This window comes from Clytia hemisphaerica, unplaced genomic scaffold (genome assembly GCF_902728285.1).
Source record: "Clytia hemisphaerica strain Z4C2 unplaced genomic scaffold, Clytia hemisphaerica genome assembly, whole genome shotgun sequence".
Taxonomy (NCBI): Eukaryota; Metazoa; Cnidaria; class Hydrozoa; order Leptothecata; family Clytiidae; genus Clytia; species Clytia hemisphaerica.
The window spans coordinates 144871-162775 of NW_027103378.1; the positions used below are offsets into that span (position 1 = coordinate 144871).

The 17905-nt window shown below is 35.5% G+C and overlaps 1 protein-coding gene across 2 annotated transcripts; it reads left to right on the forward strand.

The window, feature by feature from the left end:
- The first annotated feature begins 1632 nt into the window (after positions 1–1632).
- LOC136824743 (osmotic avoidance abnormal protein 3-like) lies at positions 1633–15730 on the forward strand. Of its 2 annotated transcripts, XM_067080715.1 has the most exons (11): positions 1633–2031; positions 2839–2984; positions 3473–3645; positions 4305–4438; positions 4750–4880; positions 5375–5609; positions 6664–6864; positions 11461–11615; positions 11932–12111; positions 14000–14125; positions 14801–15730. In XM_067080715.1, the coding sequence occupies exons 1-11, from the start codon at positions 1725–1727 to the stop codon at positions 15641–15643; spliced, it is 2631 nt and encodes an 876-aa protein (XP_066936816.1). In that variant the 5' UTR covers positions 1633–1724; the 3' UTR covers positions 15644–15730. The 2 variants fall into 2 exon arrangements, with proteins under 2 accessions (XP_066936816.1, XP_066936817.1); XM_067080716.1 differs by lacking the exon at positions 11932–12111.
- Positions 15731–17905: the final 2175 nt, after the last annotated feature.

The window sequence follows — 17905 nt, forward strand, 5'->3', positions numbered from 1 at the left end:
AATGTTTAATTTGTTTTTCTTTAAGATATATGTTAGTAAAACACCGTTTAGCATTAAAGTATATGACTAAAATTATTAATGTTTGTAAGGTCTTTTTATAGTCCAACAATCATCATTAAGGCTGGACTTAAAAAATTGTTGGTTTGCCGTCACCCGACCGACCCTACCTCGAAACCTGCCGACCCCAAAAATTTTATTGACATTTTAAAGAAGATTTTTTTTCCTTCAAAAACTTCAAACAATAAAAAATCAAAACTCGTATCTTGTTTGTCTCAAGCATAAGAATCTTAAATTCCCTGCTAGCACTACTGTTTTTTATTCAAAATTACCTAAATGTAAACAAACTGTTAACCCTTTTATGGACAAAAATTTCATAAATCGCCAAAATAAAAATAAATTCCGACCGACCGACCCACCTCCAAAATCTAGGGTCGGGTGACAGCAAACCAACAATTTTTTAAGCCCAGCCTTATTCAAATTCTTTCTCTTCTCTGTTTAACTCTTTTGAAACCAACGTTTAGACAGTATATAGCCCTAAAACTACTCTTCATATAAATTTTTTTAAGGAAAACACATATTTGAACTTTGTACTCAATGCTTTACACAAGCACTTCAGCTAAAGTCCCGCTAAAGCAGGACAAAAATCAGTGTGTTTGCTTTGCGTACTCTTTGCTTCACAAAATGATTGACAGATTAAAAGTTTTTTTACCTATGAGGGGGTTCACACGTGTTCTACGGCGGTAACTTTTTCAACTTGGCTCAATATCCTCAAACTGTGCAAAATGAAAAAATTTTTTGCTCTTGACAAATTTTTACATTTCAATATATTTATTGAATATGGTTTAATTTCATTAAAAGAATATTTTATAGTCGGGGACAGTTAAAATTAAGGGGTAAATATGGGGCATCCCTAAAAATGGTGTTATTTTTATGAATTTGGATTCAGATGGAGAGGATTTTGAAGATAGTCCTTCTAGCTATTACTCGTTATCAAAGAGGACGTCACTAAAGAAACAAAACTAGTGTCATACTCAGACATTTCTAAAGATGAATTGAAGAAACAAGGGTTGACCATCAAGAACTGTCTTAAAGAAGAGAAGGTTTTTACAGAACCAAGTATAAAGATATTTTCTATTGTTCTTGCTTGATTGCCGCTAAGGATAAGTTCCGTAAGTATGAGGTTATCGAGACATAATGTGACGACTTTGCGCGAAATTCAACATTGCGCTAGACTATTAATTTCAAAACTGATTGTATCAACTTTTTTATCAATATTTCAGAAGAAGGTAATTGTATCGGTTCGATTTGAATGGAATAATCTAACACACAAGAACACATATAGGCGTTGTGATTAGTGGTCCTTGACCTTTTTTGTCGCACATGCAAATGAGGTTCAATTTCTACTTGCAGTGGTTCACTTGGCAAGTACTTCGCCTGACCTGGGTCAACCCAAGCCATTTGAGGGGAATTGAGTAGTCAGTCCAAGGTCAATTGACTTCATGGGCTTCATGGAGTGGTTGCCCTTTCCAAGGAGGGAAAGTAGAGGGGGAGAGTTGAAGATTGTACCAAGATTCATAAATTAAAAGATTTGTAAATTATTAAATCAGTGACTATTTACTATTTCAATATTCCAGCATTGCAAAGGGTGCACTTTCAGTGCAAGTAAAAATAAAAAAAAAATAAAAATGGTACTTTTATTACGAAATTGATCCAACCAAATCGCCATGGCTGAAGCTGTCAAAGTAATTGTAAGATGTCGCCCTCTCAATACACGAGAAAAGAACTTAAAATGTCAAACCATTGTCCAAATGGATTCTTCCATTGGTCAATGTCGACTATTGAAACCTGGTGAAAAGGACTCAGCCACACCTAAAGCATTTACTTTTGATGGTGTGTTTTATACAGACAGTATCACTGAGAGTATTTATTCAGATATTTGTTTTCCCCTTGTTGAGGGATGTGTGGAAGGTTACAACGGAACTGTTTTCGCATATGGACAAACTGGGTGTGGAAAATCCTTTACAATGCAAGGTAAATAATGATTTCCCAGATTTTTTTCTCAATGCATTCAAATGTAACAATTCATTACCTTTCTTGAAAATCTCCCTAGTGAACAATGCTTCAAGTGTTAGTAATAATATGACATTGAGTACAATATGGGAACAATAGCCTGAGGTTTATTTACCAAAATTTTCAGAGAGAGTCATACGATTCGGGATTAATATATGTAAAGAAGTGACATCATAAAGGATTTATTATCAAAAGGATTAGATTTCTTTGTTATTTGCTACTTTTTGTATGTTGTTGTAGTGTAGTCAAAACAAAAGTTGAACAAAAGATGGCCGAAGATAGTAATCAAAGTACTGTCCACCATTACTTGGGTCTAGACACGTAAAATATTGGCTTTAAAGTCGAGTTCAGACGGTCGATGAGGTTTCTAATAATACTAATAATACTAAGGCAGGCTCTTTGCTTTGTTTTTGATGGGATGGCAAATGAAAAATTAACTAAGTAATAGCGAATTCTAAATTCTAGGCTGGCAAATTCTTAGTAAGCCAACACTGGTGTATTGATTGGGGTGAAAATACTTATAATTCTTTTCGTCACTTGGAACGGCGAAATTTGCCGTTCGCCGGGCCAAAATAAAACCCCTGTTAAAGTCAAGCTAAGACTTGCTAAGATCTCTATTCTTGCATTGAACAGTGGTATTGTCTGATGATAGATAATTGATATTTCTAATAATAATACAGATGAAATTTAAGAACATCTTGATGATATCATCTAGTATCTGCCATATTGTGGACATTTGACAATGTTTTTTTTCATCAATTTTTCTAGGTATTGAGGATCCACCAACACAACGAGGGATCATTCCACGAGCATTTGAACACATCTTTGAAAGCATTCAAGTTGCTGATAACACAAAATTCTTGGTTCATGCTTCTTACTTAGAAATATACAATGAAGAGATCAGAGATCTTCTGGTATGATTATAATACAAATTGAAATGATATATTATTTCTTTGGGTTCAAAGAATGTGTTTTTGTATATAAAAAGACTTCAAGGTTTCACAGACTTTAAAGCGTTGTATCAGTGCCGTAGGAAGCATTTGGATATTTTGGGGCTGTAAAATTTAGTGACACCGCGAGGGCCATGGTTTGGCTACGTTTCAATAGATTTTTCTCCACTTTGCCCGATTATGGCAGAAAGATCTCTCGAAACCTGTTTCTACGGAAAGGCCCCGTTTTTAGCCAGTAGTGGCAAATTTTATACAACTTTTGTCTAGTTTCAATTTGCCACTACTATCTTAAACCGGGGTATTTCCGTAGAAAACATTACGTCATGAATATCATGAATAAGGATGCCAATGCAACGACTTCAGCCATTTTGACAATTGTAAACTTGATCCCAGTCTCCTCACGTTTTAAAAGTTGATTGATAGAAGTATTCTTTTGTTTCATTAAAAAACAGTCCAAAGACAACAAGAAGAAGCTGGATATTAAAGAACATCCAGATCGAGGTGTTTATGTAAAAGATTTGAGTCTAGTTCCATGTCACAACTCTAAAGATATGGATAATGTCATGAACAAAGGGAGCTCAAATCGATCAGTTGGTGCAACTCTTATGAATGCAGACTCGTCGAGGTAATTAAGTTTAAAGTTCTATCCAGTTTTCAAAGACATTTTAACACGCACTAAGACAGTCCCCTCTTCAAGTTTAAAGCACGTTTAATAAAAATCAATGGGAGGGATGTAATTAATACTGAATCCATAACACATTCCTTTTCATTACTGTCAACAAAGTGTACTTTATTTCCACCATCTTCGAAGTGATGTTTAAGACTAGGGAATTGTAGGGGTTTTTCAATCCATACAAAGTTAAGGGAGGGTTTTTCATATTATATACAGAGAATCCATAGAACACATCTTTTTTATCTGCCAACAGATCGCATTCTATATTCACCATCTTCGTGCATACTATTAAAGACTGGAAAGTTAAGGGAGTGTTTTTCATATTTTACAGTGGATCCATAGAACACATCTTTTCGTTTCTACAATCAATAGATCTTGTTCTATATTCACCATCTTCGTGGAGACTATTAAAGACTGAAAAGTTATTAGAGGAGGGTTTTCATATTTTACAGTGGATCCATAGAACACATCTTTTCGTTTCTACAATCAATAGATCTTGTTCTATATTCACCATCTTCGTGGAGACTATTAAAGACTGAAAAATTATTAGAGGAGGGTTTTCATATTATACAGTGAATCCATAGAACAAATCTTTTCTTAACTGCCAACAGATCTCATTCTATCTTCACCATCTTCGTGGAAACATGTGAGACAGGAACTGATGGAGAGGAACACATTCGTGCTGGTAAACTAAACCTTGTGGATCTTGCTGGTAGCGAACGTCAAGCGAAAACAGGAGCTGAAGGTATGTAAAACTAATAACGATTCATAATCCTAGTTGTAGTTGTGCGAAATATTAACTATATTACTCTTTATATTTCTCAATACACGTGATTGATGTTAATGTACACGCCATACATTTAAACCTAGCTGCCACGACTAGTTAGGGAACTATTCAATTTTTTAAAATTATATATTTCCAATCATTAAAAATGTATTTATTTAAAGATTCTCATAGATTTTTAACTTCATGATAGGTATTTTTACATTTGATTCTAAAATGGAACCCAATCAATCTTAACAATGTTTTGGAAATTTTTTCATCATTTTTTTTAGGGAGTCGCCTGAAAGAAGCAACCAAGATCAATTTATCATTAAGCGCACTTGGAAATGTCATTTCTGCATTGGTGGACGGTAAATCGAAACACATCCCTTATCGTGACTCCAAACTCACTCGATTATTACAGGTCGGTTGACGTATTCTTTTCAGATTTCATTTTTATAAAAACTAGGTTACTCCTAATCTTCAGGATATTTGCGCCTCTTATTTTCTTTAGGTGTACCTATAAACCAAGAGTAACGGCTAAAAGCCTGGAACTGTCTAAAACCAGTGAAAATTTTGTTTAGTCTCGGCTGTTCTCAAGGTTTTTTTGCTTTTTCATTTTGCTTTGTCATCAGAAGTATCAAGCCCTTATATCTTAAATAAAACACTAGATGTGGCTGAAGCAAAATGAAAATCCATCTTATTAATTAGACGCCACTTCGGTGCTCTCGCCTCATCGTTTCCTGCCATCTCAGTTCTTTGTTCTGATTTAAAGAAATGGTCTACTCAGCAAAGACGGCGCATTATTTTGCTTCACCTGCCGTGTCATGACTGAGTAGCTGTATGTAGTGTTTTACACAAGATATCTGTGGTATCAAGTTGAAAACAATAAACGTTCATTCCCTTTATCTCACTTAGGATTCACTGGGTGGTAACACCAAGACATTGATGGTGGCCTGCATCAGTCCTGCAGACAACAACTATGATGAGACACTTAGTACGCTGCGTTACGCCAATCGTGCCAAGAACATCAAGAACAAACCCAAGATCAATGAAGATCCTAAAGATGCATTGTTAAGACAATACCAGGATGAAATTACGGTTCTCAAACAAATGCTGATGGGGGAAATACCCATGAGTCCGGAAATGCTTTGTAAGGAGGGCTTTTTATTATTAAAGGCGTTTATTATTAAGTTTGCGTTCCACGCTGATACAGGACGTTATTTAAACCAGCATGGTATCCCAGCATCCGAGATTCAGAAAAAGCCTTAAAAATGGTTTTCGTAGGGCACCCCTTAGATCAGGGCAAATTTTTGATAATAGGGTGTAGAATTGACAAAAAGAATTTGCCCTTCGAATCTCCTGCAGTTTTCGAGTGAATCGATTTTTAGTTAATCGATAGATAGAACTTATCAAGGGTCTTTACTAACGGTTTTTTTTGAAGTCTGAAGTCGAACATCTGAGGCTACCAACGGATTCAGCGTGAAAAGTAGATAAAGAAAATGGGGTTATTTGTTAAGTTTCTACCACCTGGTGCCGAGAAATGGCATTTTTAAGGCGAAAAGTCGACGTTTTTGGTGTTTTCCGATGACGTCAGCATTTTTCTGGGAGCATTTTCAGAAGAAATCATTCACACAGCTGGATAGCCCTGAATTAGTAGTGTCCGAAAATATAGTTTGTTAACTTTCGATGTTCGGATCTTGAGATTTTTCATTTTTAAGGTAGGTAGATATGCTGAAAAACTGCTGACTCAGCAAAAAATATCGATAGTTTTCAATATTTTTAAAACCAAAAGCCTTTATAAATCTATAATGTAGACGATACAACAAAGTTGAGCTTGTAACACTAGTAAGGTTAGTTTATACTGAGAGCTCGCTCAATGATGATTCTCTGACCATAGAGTTTAAAGCTCCAAAAGCAGGCTAGAGAGGAAACTCTTGGGTGGGAAATTAAGCCATTTATTAAGCCTCTTTACACAAATGCCGGATTGGAAGTAAAATCTTTCACCGGGTTTCGGAAAATGTACCGTGTGAAGGAAGCTTCACTTTTTCTTGCTTGAGAATTGAAAAAGGTTGAAAATCCCTCTCTAACCCCTCGGCTTTAAACTCGATGTTTCAGACTGACCGTCTTGGTAGTAGCTCCTACATATATTACATTTGGCAAAGCATTTGTTAATGTCTTCATATCTGATTCTCTTATTTCTATAGTAAAGCTCGGTTTGAGTGGAGCCCAGGCTCAGGCTCTCAGTCCAACGAAATCAGTAGGCGCTGTGGAGCCGGAGGAACCAACACCACAAAGTACAGAGGCTAGTGAAAAAGAAGCAGAGCGGATCAAGGCTGAGTATGAAGAAAAGTTGGTGCAAATGCAGAAGAAATTCGAAGAAGAACAAGGCAACAAGAAACGATTAGGTTTGTTTAGTCGCTCGGTATTTTTCACCTACTATACGTGCGGCCTCTAAGGGTATATTTTCCAAGCTTTTCAAATGTGTCGAAATCAACAAAGATGAGAAAAATTGCGCTCTAAGGGTGTAAAATGTCCAAAATCTGACCATATCTTGCCTGAAAATGGTAAAAAATATCAAGAATATGCACCATAATGGTCAATTTTCCGCTCAAATTTGATCAAATTTGGCAGAGTTTTCTCGGGTATTTTTCATCTCATGCTTTCGACAGAAACATAGAATACCTTTTCTTTCCTAATTAGAAAGCATCTTTTTAAAGCACTTTTTGGACCTACCCCGGTGGGATGGAGGTCCTATAAATTCACCTCTGTCCGTCCGTTCGTTACCATCTTTTCTCGAGATTGAATCATAGGAATCATTTGATTTTTGGTACAAAGGTGCAAAATGCTGGTGGCCAAAATGTAACGGAGTCCGATTTTCAAAAAACGGGTGAAAAATTGGATTGTTTTTTTGCATGAAAGTAGGGTACCATCATAGGTAAAAGATGGCTCAAGCAGATTTTTGCAAAAAAATTTATTTGGCTTAAAAAACGCATGTTTATCTATAAGAATCACTATTAATAAGCATACATCAATGTTCTTAGTCAAATTACTCAATTATTTTATGAGATAAATGTTTTTTTTTGCTCACGAGGGCTTACTTTTGAAGCATATGTGTGTTTAGACATGAAATTTTGGTTGCTTTTTTTTTATAGAAAAACTGGCCAAATTCGATATTTTTTTATAAGCACATTATCAATTACTTAGGTATTAGCTTTTCTCGAGATTGGCTCTTTGATTCTTTATGATTTTTTGCACAAAGATGCATAACTATAAACCCTCGAATGTGACGAAGCCCGATTTTCGAAAAAAAATGTTTTTGGCTAAATTTGGGCCAAAAAACGGCTAAAAAAAGGGTTTTTGGACTTTGTGAAATATTGGATCGTTGTTTTTTTGCATGAAAGTAGGTAAAAGATGGGTCAAGCAGATTTTTGTAAAAAAACTTTTCAGCTCAAAAAACGCATTTTTATCTATAAGAATCACTATTAATAAGCATACATCAATGTTCTTAGCCAAATTACTCAATTTTTTGATGAGATAGATGTCTTTTTATGCTCACGAAGTCTTGAATATGAAAGAGTATTTCAAGAGCATGAAATTTTGGTTTCTAAACGTTTTTTTTATAAAAAACAAACGACTAATTTTAATAAATCGTCACTATTTGTGTTCTGAATGATTGTTTAACGTTCATGCTCACGTAGATATCAATTATATATGTGTTACTCTAAGGTCCCGAATAGTAGGGGGGGTTTGAATAAAAGGGGGGGTCCGAAATTTTTGCAAAATATAATAAACGGGGGGGGTCTGAATAAACGGGGGGGGGGGGGTCTGAAAATATTTAGAAGTTTCCTTTTACCTACTTCTATGAATTTTCAAGGGGCAAATTAGTAGTAAGGGTAATAAAATGGAAATTAAACACAAAATAAAAACGATTTGTACTTTGCAAATTATTCTTAACACTTTAAACATTTTTTAACTCAACTAGAAGAAAATTTAACAAACTAATTATAGAAAAAGTCTTCAAAATATTACTGAACAACAAAAAATCGATCATTCTGCTTTCTGAACAATTTATACGATATCTCAAATAGAAAAGATAAGTAACAAGTATAGCTAGGTCAACAATGCTGTTGAAAACGGTGTGAGAGAGGAAGCTAAATTTATTTTGAGCATGTAAAAAAGACTTAGTTGATTAGTTGAACTCAAATATAAACCAATATCAACGAAAAATGAGAACAATGATACATTTTTCAAGCTAATGAGTGTATCTAAGTACCATCAAAATATTTTAAAAAATATAATTTACTCTACTTCTCCCAACTGCAATCATTTTAGGGTCATCAACCTTTTTGACAAAATCTTCGGAAAACACTTCAAACTTAATGTCATTCAGTTTATAAGCATCTCCTCTGCTGGTTGGCTCAAAATACTGCACCATGAAGGGGTCGGTCTGAATAACAATACCATACAATGAGTCTCTACCGTTACTAATTTCCCAATATTGGTTAAGGTCTGGAACTTCAACGGATAGTGGAACTTGTACTTCAAAATTTTCTTCGATCACTGGTTCAGCATTGGCGGGTGGAGGCGTATTGGCCGGGGCTTCTCCTGTGTCGATACGATCTTGTTCGGCGTTTGGTTAAATCAGCCGTATTGGTTCGACATGACTTGTTTCTTTCGTTTCAATGCGTTTTTTGATGCTACGCCTAGCTTTTTGATACGTGGCTTTGAATTGCGACAGATAAGGGATAAAAAGTTTAGATGTACTTGAATCAGTCATCATTTCGTTGAATTTCTCCAGAAACTCTGCATCTTTCTTAATGTCTGGATCGGAGGTGGAACTTGATAACCTGTCGTCTAGCTTTTTCTGGACTACTGGTGAATTTGTTCGGGCGTTTGATTCAGTGGTCTCGACGGTCTCAACGACTTCATCCGATACGGTTTCTTCATCTAACATTTCCTCTATTTCTTCAGCTTGCTCCTCCTCGCTTATCTTCTCACCTTCGCAATCCATCAGCTCGCTACCCTCCACATTAGCTTTCCTTTTAACACCCTTTGGTGGTATCAACTTCCGTATAACTTCTTTCAAACTTTTACTTGAATTCGAAGACATCAGCTCTTTCCGAAAGGCTACCATTTCTTCTCCAACAAGAGAAAACAGCTTATCTGAGACGAGATAATCTTCCGACCCATCAAGTAAATTTGTAACAAATAGTGATTTAAACTCTTTCTTGGTGTCATTCTGGAGTGACTCCCAAGCTTCCAAAAGCATGGACATCATTTCGTTCCGGGAAGGAGAAGGGATTTTGCTCGGATCTTTTTCAAGCTGCTCGAACATGAGTTTCATTTCTAAATCTCGGTAGAGAGTTTTTAAGTGATGATGACAGTCGGTATCGTTGATCTGTACATCACCGGTAATTCCACCACCAATAACAACAAGAACGTAGCCCTTTTTAAACAATGCTTGGCGAACTTCGGGCATTAAATGTACTGAATAATCGTCTAATACATATATTGCAAACCCTTGCTCAGTAAACATGTTGAACCGATTTGGTAACGAATCAATCATACCTAAAATTTGCTCGATACGGTAAGATCCTTTTGGAGCCCAGCGAAAATTCACACCTTCCGGAGGCGTCAAATGTGTCCGAGTTCCTTTCCCTTTGAACACAAATTCCGGCTTCAATTGAACCTTCGGGTCACTGCATAGTTGCGTGAAACATGTTACTCTCTCTCTCGAAAGCATGTAGTTTTCTTTCACAAAGACATCTTCCGACTTAAGAGAAAGTGTCTTTTGACTTGCACTCTCATTTCGGTGTAATGGCATTTGATCTCCATTAATTACGGGTGGGTCAATGCCGTAAGTGTCAATAAAATACTTCCTAACAGTCCAAATGTTTTTCAAATAATCTTTAATTCTAATTTTTCGATCTTCATACTTAATTGAAAATTTCTTGTTAGGTTTTCGCAGGCTAACATTGTACTCATCCATCCAACCTCGAATCCAATTCTTACCAAATTTCAATTGTTCATTCTCAGGGATAGGTTCAGGCTGTTGTTTTAACCATTCCTCGTAGACTTTTAAGCACTTCGAACGAAACATTTTAATCGGCAAACGTCCTTTAAGAGTCCCTCTTACGTTGACAAACCATTCAAACATTGCCTGTCTCACCTCAGGTGCTTTACATTTTCTTCCACCTCCCTCCTGTCGGAATTTCTTTTTGGAGGGCTCCTCGTTATCAAAACCTCCATTCAGTAATTTTTCGTGGCATCTTTTCGCCAATTTCAAAGCACTTGATAGGTTGGGGTCATTATGTTTAGCATCGGTAAGGTCGCTGTAGAACTCTCTTACTGCAGTCGCTAGAAATCCTTGCTTTGGTTTCTTCGGTACGTGTTTCTTTGTCCTATAATCATACGTTGTTTGTCCTCGTAAAGCTGCAACTTCTTCATCGTATTTCTTCTTATACTTTTCAACCGATTCTCCGAGTTCCTTCTTTTCATTCAAAGAAAACTTTTCTTTCGCTCGATACCTTTTATGCCATTGCAAAATATTTGTGTTATAAAGATCACGAGCTGTTGTTTACAAACAGCTTTTTCAACAACATTCAAAATTCGAATAGAAACATTCGAAAACAAAATTCGAACGTTCGAAATGGATTAAGCCTGATTTACACTTCAACTCAAAAACAAAAAACTAGAAAATTAATAAACGGGGGGGTTCTAATAAGAACGGGGGGGTCCGAAAAATTTTCGAAAATTAATAAGCGGGGGGGGGGACGTCTATTCGGGACCTTAGAGTAAATGCATAACCAGGTAGGTCCATAAAAGTATCACTTGTTGTCAATACATTAACTGCATGTAGAATATAGTTTTTTGCTTTCCCACTGTGCTTGTCAGTAAATTACAGTACTCTCTAATTCGATTTACAAAGGGGAATTGGATTTTCATCGAATAAGGGGAACGACATTGAACTCACTGGCGTCACTTCTTCATTTTAATTTCAGAGGAAGAGATCTCCAAGCTTCAACAAGAAAGAGACCTGAAGTTAGAAGCTGCTTCCAAATCATCGCAAGATATTCAACCCGTTGGCTATGTGCAACAGAGTGGAACAAGTGTCAACGTTGCTGGGGAATCTAACCATGATGATCTCAACGGAGAGGTGTCTTTCTTTTCCTTCCTTTTTTCTTCGCCCTTGAACATTTTAAACAATAAATATTGTTATTTCTAGAGAAACAAACATAAACTAAAAACAACTAAAAGACATTCAAAATGCAAAGCGATTAATTGTACAACGGCGAAGATCAGGAGGGAACAAGCATCCAGTATTACATACATGTCATCAGAGATATAATTCTTTAAACATAAAGAGCTGTTTCATAGAAAAGCTCTATATAATTAGTAGCGCACACCATCATAAAAAGTTAGTTCTTTAAACTTAAAAACACAAAATATAACCTTCTGCACAATTTCTGCAGATTTCACCGGAAATGTTACCACTGGATCGCACCAGAGGTGATGGTATGGAGTTCAACAACAACGACCGAGAAGAAGAAGAAATAGCGGAAGAACTAGAAGAAGATGAAGAAGATGAAGATGGAGAACGAAGCAACAGTAAAACACCTTCCTCGCAACCGCAACATAAAAGAAGACATAAAGTAATTAACCCTTTATAGATTAAAGTAAACTTTGAATATAATGAACTTTGCTATAATCTAGCAAGCTAGACGACTAATTCAGACATATTAGAAATAAAACAAAAAAGTAAATTTTAGTCGTCTAGAAACCTTTGTGCACTAACTCTAAACAAAAAAAAAGTGTCAATATCGCAATTAATTTTTTTTCCCGCTCAAAAAAAGTTCTTGAAAATAAAATGTGTGTGGATTTGTGTGTTAAAAATGTTTCATTTGAGTTGATTTTATTTTGAGAGTTTGTTGTTGCTTGATAAATTGTTTTTTCGCTACGCAAGTTTCTGCGTAGCTAGGCCCGGTATCTATAAGGCTTGAACACCGGATTCTTCCAGTCGTTTATACAAACTAAATCCCGTATCATTATTAGTATTGGTATTATTAGTATTACATGCATTATAAACGACTCCAGTCTAACTTTGCTAAAACACTTTCTATATAGCCGCAGCACAAAAGGCGGCACAAAATAATTTTTTAACCCAACAAACCCTTATAGATAAGCAAACTAAGCTTTCTTAACATGATATCCTACCGCAAAAGTATAAAGTATATTGAAAAGATTCTACAATCATGGTCGAAATATATTGAGATTTTAGTGTATTTTAACGTTTTTCAGAATTTAAAGTTCGGGCGAGAATTCCTAAATTCCTATGTTTTTGTTTTTAACATTATTTCCTTGATCAAGAAAATATTGGTTTTTCTTACAAGAAAAGTGTTAATATAATGTATATGCTGTGTGTATAAAATATATAAATAACTAACAACTCGAACAGATACGGGAAGAAGGACTCGTCGACAGGAATAAGGAAAACTAAATGACACTCGGAATCAGAATACTTTTCAGAATAATTTTAGCACTTCAACTTTCTTTCATTGAATATTGAATATTTCGATTTCGGAGGGGTTCTGTGGCTTCTAGGCTGTCTTCCAAGCCTTATTGGAGCAAATTTGAGTTTTTTAATCCTGAGATCGCAAGCTCCTATCTCAAGTCTCATGTTTAAATAAGCTCAGTTAAAATTCTACTTTCCAACTGTTGTTTAACGCGCTTAAAAATAATTTGTGGTGTTTAAGTTTTCGCAGGGAAATCCCCTTTGTCTCAAATATTTTGTCCATGATTGTAGATAACTAATTAATCAATAAACGTTAAGTAACAACCTTTAAGTAAACTAAACCTCGCTAAACATCTTCTTCGCACAACCTTAAAGCAAAAATTAGGTGCAGTTGACTTTCGCTAATTCGAACTCGAGCGGGGAATCTATTCGTATTATAGGAAGTATCTTAAGAAGGGTTCTCCTTGACGGGGACTAAAAACAAGTTCAAATATGGAAAGATTGGAATAATAGAAGTTCGAATAAGCGACTTTTTACTGTATGAAGTAATATACTTTGTCACCTAAGGTATTTTCATATTCTTTCTAAAAGCATTTGGTTTATTCCTTGAATCATATGGTAAGGTGTTATAGCCTCAAGTCTCGGTATATTGGCAAATTTTGAACGTACATACACGTGAATCGGGTTTTTGAAGGACCAGTGAAAAATGTTTTTACTGCTTCAAACAAATTCTTCTTTAAACATGATTACCGCTCATTTTGGGTAGTTTGGAGTTTAAAAAAATTAAAACCCACAAAATCTTTTGGGTAGTAATTTAAATCCATCTAATGATAACATTTTAAAGTATGTAGCTTTGACGCTAAACATGATTCGTAAATCTTACTTGCACGCAAATTTCGTAACGTTTTCAGGAGCTGAAGAAACAGGTGGAAATCAACTAAAAAAGCTAAATAATTTGGGTATCAAAAGAAACCAAGAAATGATTATAGGGCTTTGACTGTAACATTTCTTCCAATTTCTTTCTGTAGAAGAAGAAACAATCTGTGGAAAATGTCAATAATGGTACAACTGTTGCTCCTGTATCTAATGGCAACGTCGAAGATCTCGCTGCTAAACTACAAACTGAAGCCATGCAAAAACTTGATACACTCCAGGTAAAAAACCATATTTTTTTGTTCATTTGGTTTTAACACATTCGCTATCGAGCCTTTTTCAGAAATCAAAATTTTAACCTCTTTGAATTTTATTGGAAGTTTTGCTTCAAATGTCTTCAGATTGTATACCGATAGACACGCAATTTTACGTAATTTTACGTGTGCAGATTTATACGAACTTTGAATTTATCAGAAGCCCTTGAGTTTGTTTGGATATGCCAAAAATCATTAACATCAATATGAGGTGTACTCTAGATTCTTTTGTACCTGAAATGCCTAAACTAAAAAACCTCGTTAGCTCGGTCGTTACTTGACCTCGGACGATATTTCTCAGTAAAGCCCTCACTAACCGGCCATTATTATTGTATTATATTAAAGGATTTGTTTATAATTTTATAATTATCGTAAATTGATCTAATGTACCGACAACCCTCATTTCAACCCTACTTTGCAAAGCAAAGCAATTTTAGCTCCAATCCGTGATTCAGACTTTTCTTTTATTCTTATCTCCGAATAAAGGTTTCGAGATTAGATGGGGGTTGTCGGGATTAGATGAGGGTTGTCGGGATTAGATGGGGGTTGTCGGGATTAGATGGGGGTTGTCGGCATTAGATGAAGGTTGTCGACATTAGAAAAACTTACGATGCAGAATAATTTTCCCATTTTTTGTTACAGAAACAATTGGTTGGCGGTGAGAAAAAGAGCAACACTGAACTCAAGAAGAAACACAAGAAACGTAAAGAGTACGCTAGCGAACGCGAGAAACAGATGATGAGCGACATCAAGAAATGGGAGGGTGAGAAAATCATGATTAAAGTGTACGATAATTTGCAAGAAGAGATCAAATTGAAAGGTGAAGATGTCGCTCAGCTTGAGAAAGCATTGGATAACAGTAATATGGAAATACAGGATTTGCAAAGTGAATTTCAAGCTGAACGAACAGATTATTTGGACACTATACGTCGACTGGAGCGTGATATGGAACTACAGAGTTTGATTTTACAAAAAGTTCAACCGTTAATAAGACGTGATTGTAACTATTCTAATATCGATCGAATGAAAGTGTTATCTGAGTATGATGATGACTTGGGCCGATGGAAAGTCCCTGATGTCCAGGTCGAGAAAATTTCCTTACCTAAACCAGGTGCTGGACTTGATAATGGATTGAACCGCAGCAACAAATCACCAGAAAGTTCAGATTACACTTCCAGAGATGATGTTGACCGATATGGACAACATATTCGGAGCACACAAAACGAACACTATGCAAACCAATATTTTAAACCGAAACGTGCTGAGAAACTCTTGTCAGGGTCGCCGTCAAGCAGTTTGAACTTGAATCTGAACAATAATTCTAACATACCGTCATCAATGACGAAATTGCAGCCGTTAACGTCACCTTCAGCCACTTCGGTTCAGGACCCGATGGCGCTGCAACGCCGCCCACAAAAACTGGAAGCGCTACCAGCCTCTGCTTTTGAGAAAAAGAAAAAGAAGAAAAATAAAGAACAATATTGATTGATGCTTCGTGAATCAAGTTTTCGTTTTCTGTTGAGAATTGGAATACTGGTGGCTAAATATGTGTCAATATGAGGTTCGACTGACTGGTTGATTTTGATACAAATCCGTTAGTTTACGGCATGGGTTGGTTGGAAATGAAAGAATGGACAATATGCAGCGAGTCCATCATTATGATATCAATTTCACGGTTTGAAATTTCTCCGAATACTCCTGCTCTACCGTCGTTTATTTAGTACGGATATACCAGGGCGTCCATGGTTATTGTACACAGGTATTGTACTAGTGAGGGCGTCCATGTTTTGTCAGTTACGTAATTTCCGCCATTAGATAAGCGAACGTTCGAATCTGTAGAGCCGATTTCTGACGGTAGGACCAACAAAATAGGCCTCTCTCATATGATACTAGGGACACTTGATAGGTGAAATAAGGTCTAAATCGAATTTCGGACCAGTTAGAAGAACTACATATTAAGCTGAAATCTGGACATGATCAATTTAACCAGTGACACAGCCTTCTTGTTAAGAAAAACAACTTAGGGGCTACGTTTTTTTAATTTATTGATCTGTGATTGATAATAATTATTTTGTTATATATAAATATTGTTCTGTTGAATTAATCGAATGGGTTTTTTAAAATCGAAAGTAAATGTTATTATATAAATAATTTGAATTTGTAATATATTGAATACTGATATATGGTGTGCTTTTTAAAATATAGGTTTTACTTGTTTTTCACTTTAAAAACCATGAAAATGGGGATATGTTGGGTGTAAGAACAGTATTAAAAACCGTTTCAGAAAAATTGCTTCGAGAGCAATAATTACATCCTATGGGTACCAGTTAATACCCCTTAATAAAACCACACACCCCTTAAAACCTACAAACTTGCACTTTGGACTCCTAAAGACCAAATTTAATCTAATATTGTATAATTCATTTTTTACAACCTCTTATAATACCTGATTTCGAGAATTTCAAAGTGTCGTAAAATTCGAAGTTATTCAAAATTTCATGAAAGTCCTTTCATAAAATCAAGTTTTTCGGACCTAGAGATTACAGAATTGAATTTAAGGTCATAAGACCAATACTTTTTAAGTACCTATACTTATTGTAGGTATGGAAAAACAATTTTCTTCAAAGAAGAAATCGTAAGGTCTTCAAAGTTCTATTTTAAAGCTCATTTATGGTAGTGGCTATTAAAGTCTAAAAGTCTACCTTCTCAAAACATGGTCATATATTGCATACCAAAATGTCACAAATTTGATGGAGATTTAGAAAAACATTAGTACCATACGTCAAAAATTAAGTCAATTAAAGTTTTGACCCTTCAGAGCCGTTTTCAACAAAAAAAAAACAGGCACAATTGCATTAGGGACACGAAATCTCGAAAAATATATTGTTTTGAGAGTTGATTTTTAGCAAGTATTTGATCAATTGAATCACGGTTCAGCATCTGAATTGCATTTTTCAGCACCTGGTTTCTACAAAACATCACTGCTAGAGAAGAAAACAATAAACAGCGTACTTTCAACACAAAAAGTCTCACCCTCAAATTCACCATAAATTTTCAGATAGAGGGTTCCTCTATTTTGTGTAGGTTTTAAGGGGTATCCACTGTAGTGTTCCAATAAATTATCAATTTTAGAACAGTTTTCACGGAAAAGCGAGTTTTCCCCGTCTCGTTTGTTAGTTAGACAAGAGCTGTAGTTATGCTTTTAGGTCCAGAGAAACTTAGCTCGGCAAAATTAGCGAAATTTCATAGAAATAGCGGTAGTTACGTTTAATTGACTTTATACGATCCAGCTTTTACTTCCTAAAATTAATTAGGATTTTATGCAAAGCTATTTGTAAAACGCAAAGTGTGTGGAGAAGTAAGTCTATAACTCGCCCTGTAATTACTTATATCATTGCAAACCTATTTTTCTGCTTGCTTGTCAGTGTAATGTTCTAATGGGAAATAGGAAAGTGAACCCTGCTATAAACGATTCATTGACTACCGGGGATCTTCTATAATATAATCGATAGAATATGTATAAATTCAAGAACTGCATATCCAAAGTCTTTATTTTATTTTTGTGTCGTTACAGATAAAAAAGTATAAATAAGCGAAGTCAAAATAAACCGTTAATTGTTGGTGACTCATTTGTTGGTACTACTTGTCATCGAACTGTAAATGGTATATGTGGAATTATGTTGTTGTTTTTGGGAATGAAAACGCTTTCACCATAGGAAGGCTGGTAAGGCCATTTTATTGTTTTTT

Bases quoted from the DNA above. Each gene is read 5' to 3' on its own strand.
- LOC136824743 (XM_067080715.1), top strand. From the start codon at position 1,725: ATGGCTGAAGCTGTCAAAGTAATTGTAAGATGTCGCCCTCTCAATACA. The intron at 12,112-13,999 runs GTAATTAACCCT...TTCTTTCTGTAG, and splicing joins AACATAAAAGAAGACATAAA to AAGAAGAAACAATCTGTGGA. The intron at 14,126-14,800 runs GTAAAAAACCAT...TTTTTGTTACAG, and splicing joins AAAAACTTGATACACTCCAG to AAACAATTGGTTGGCGGTGA.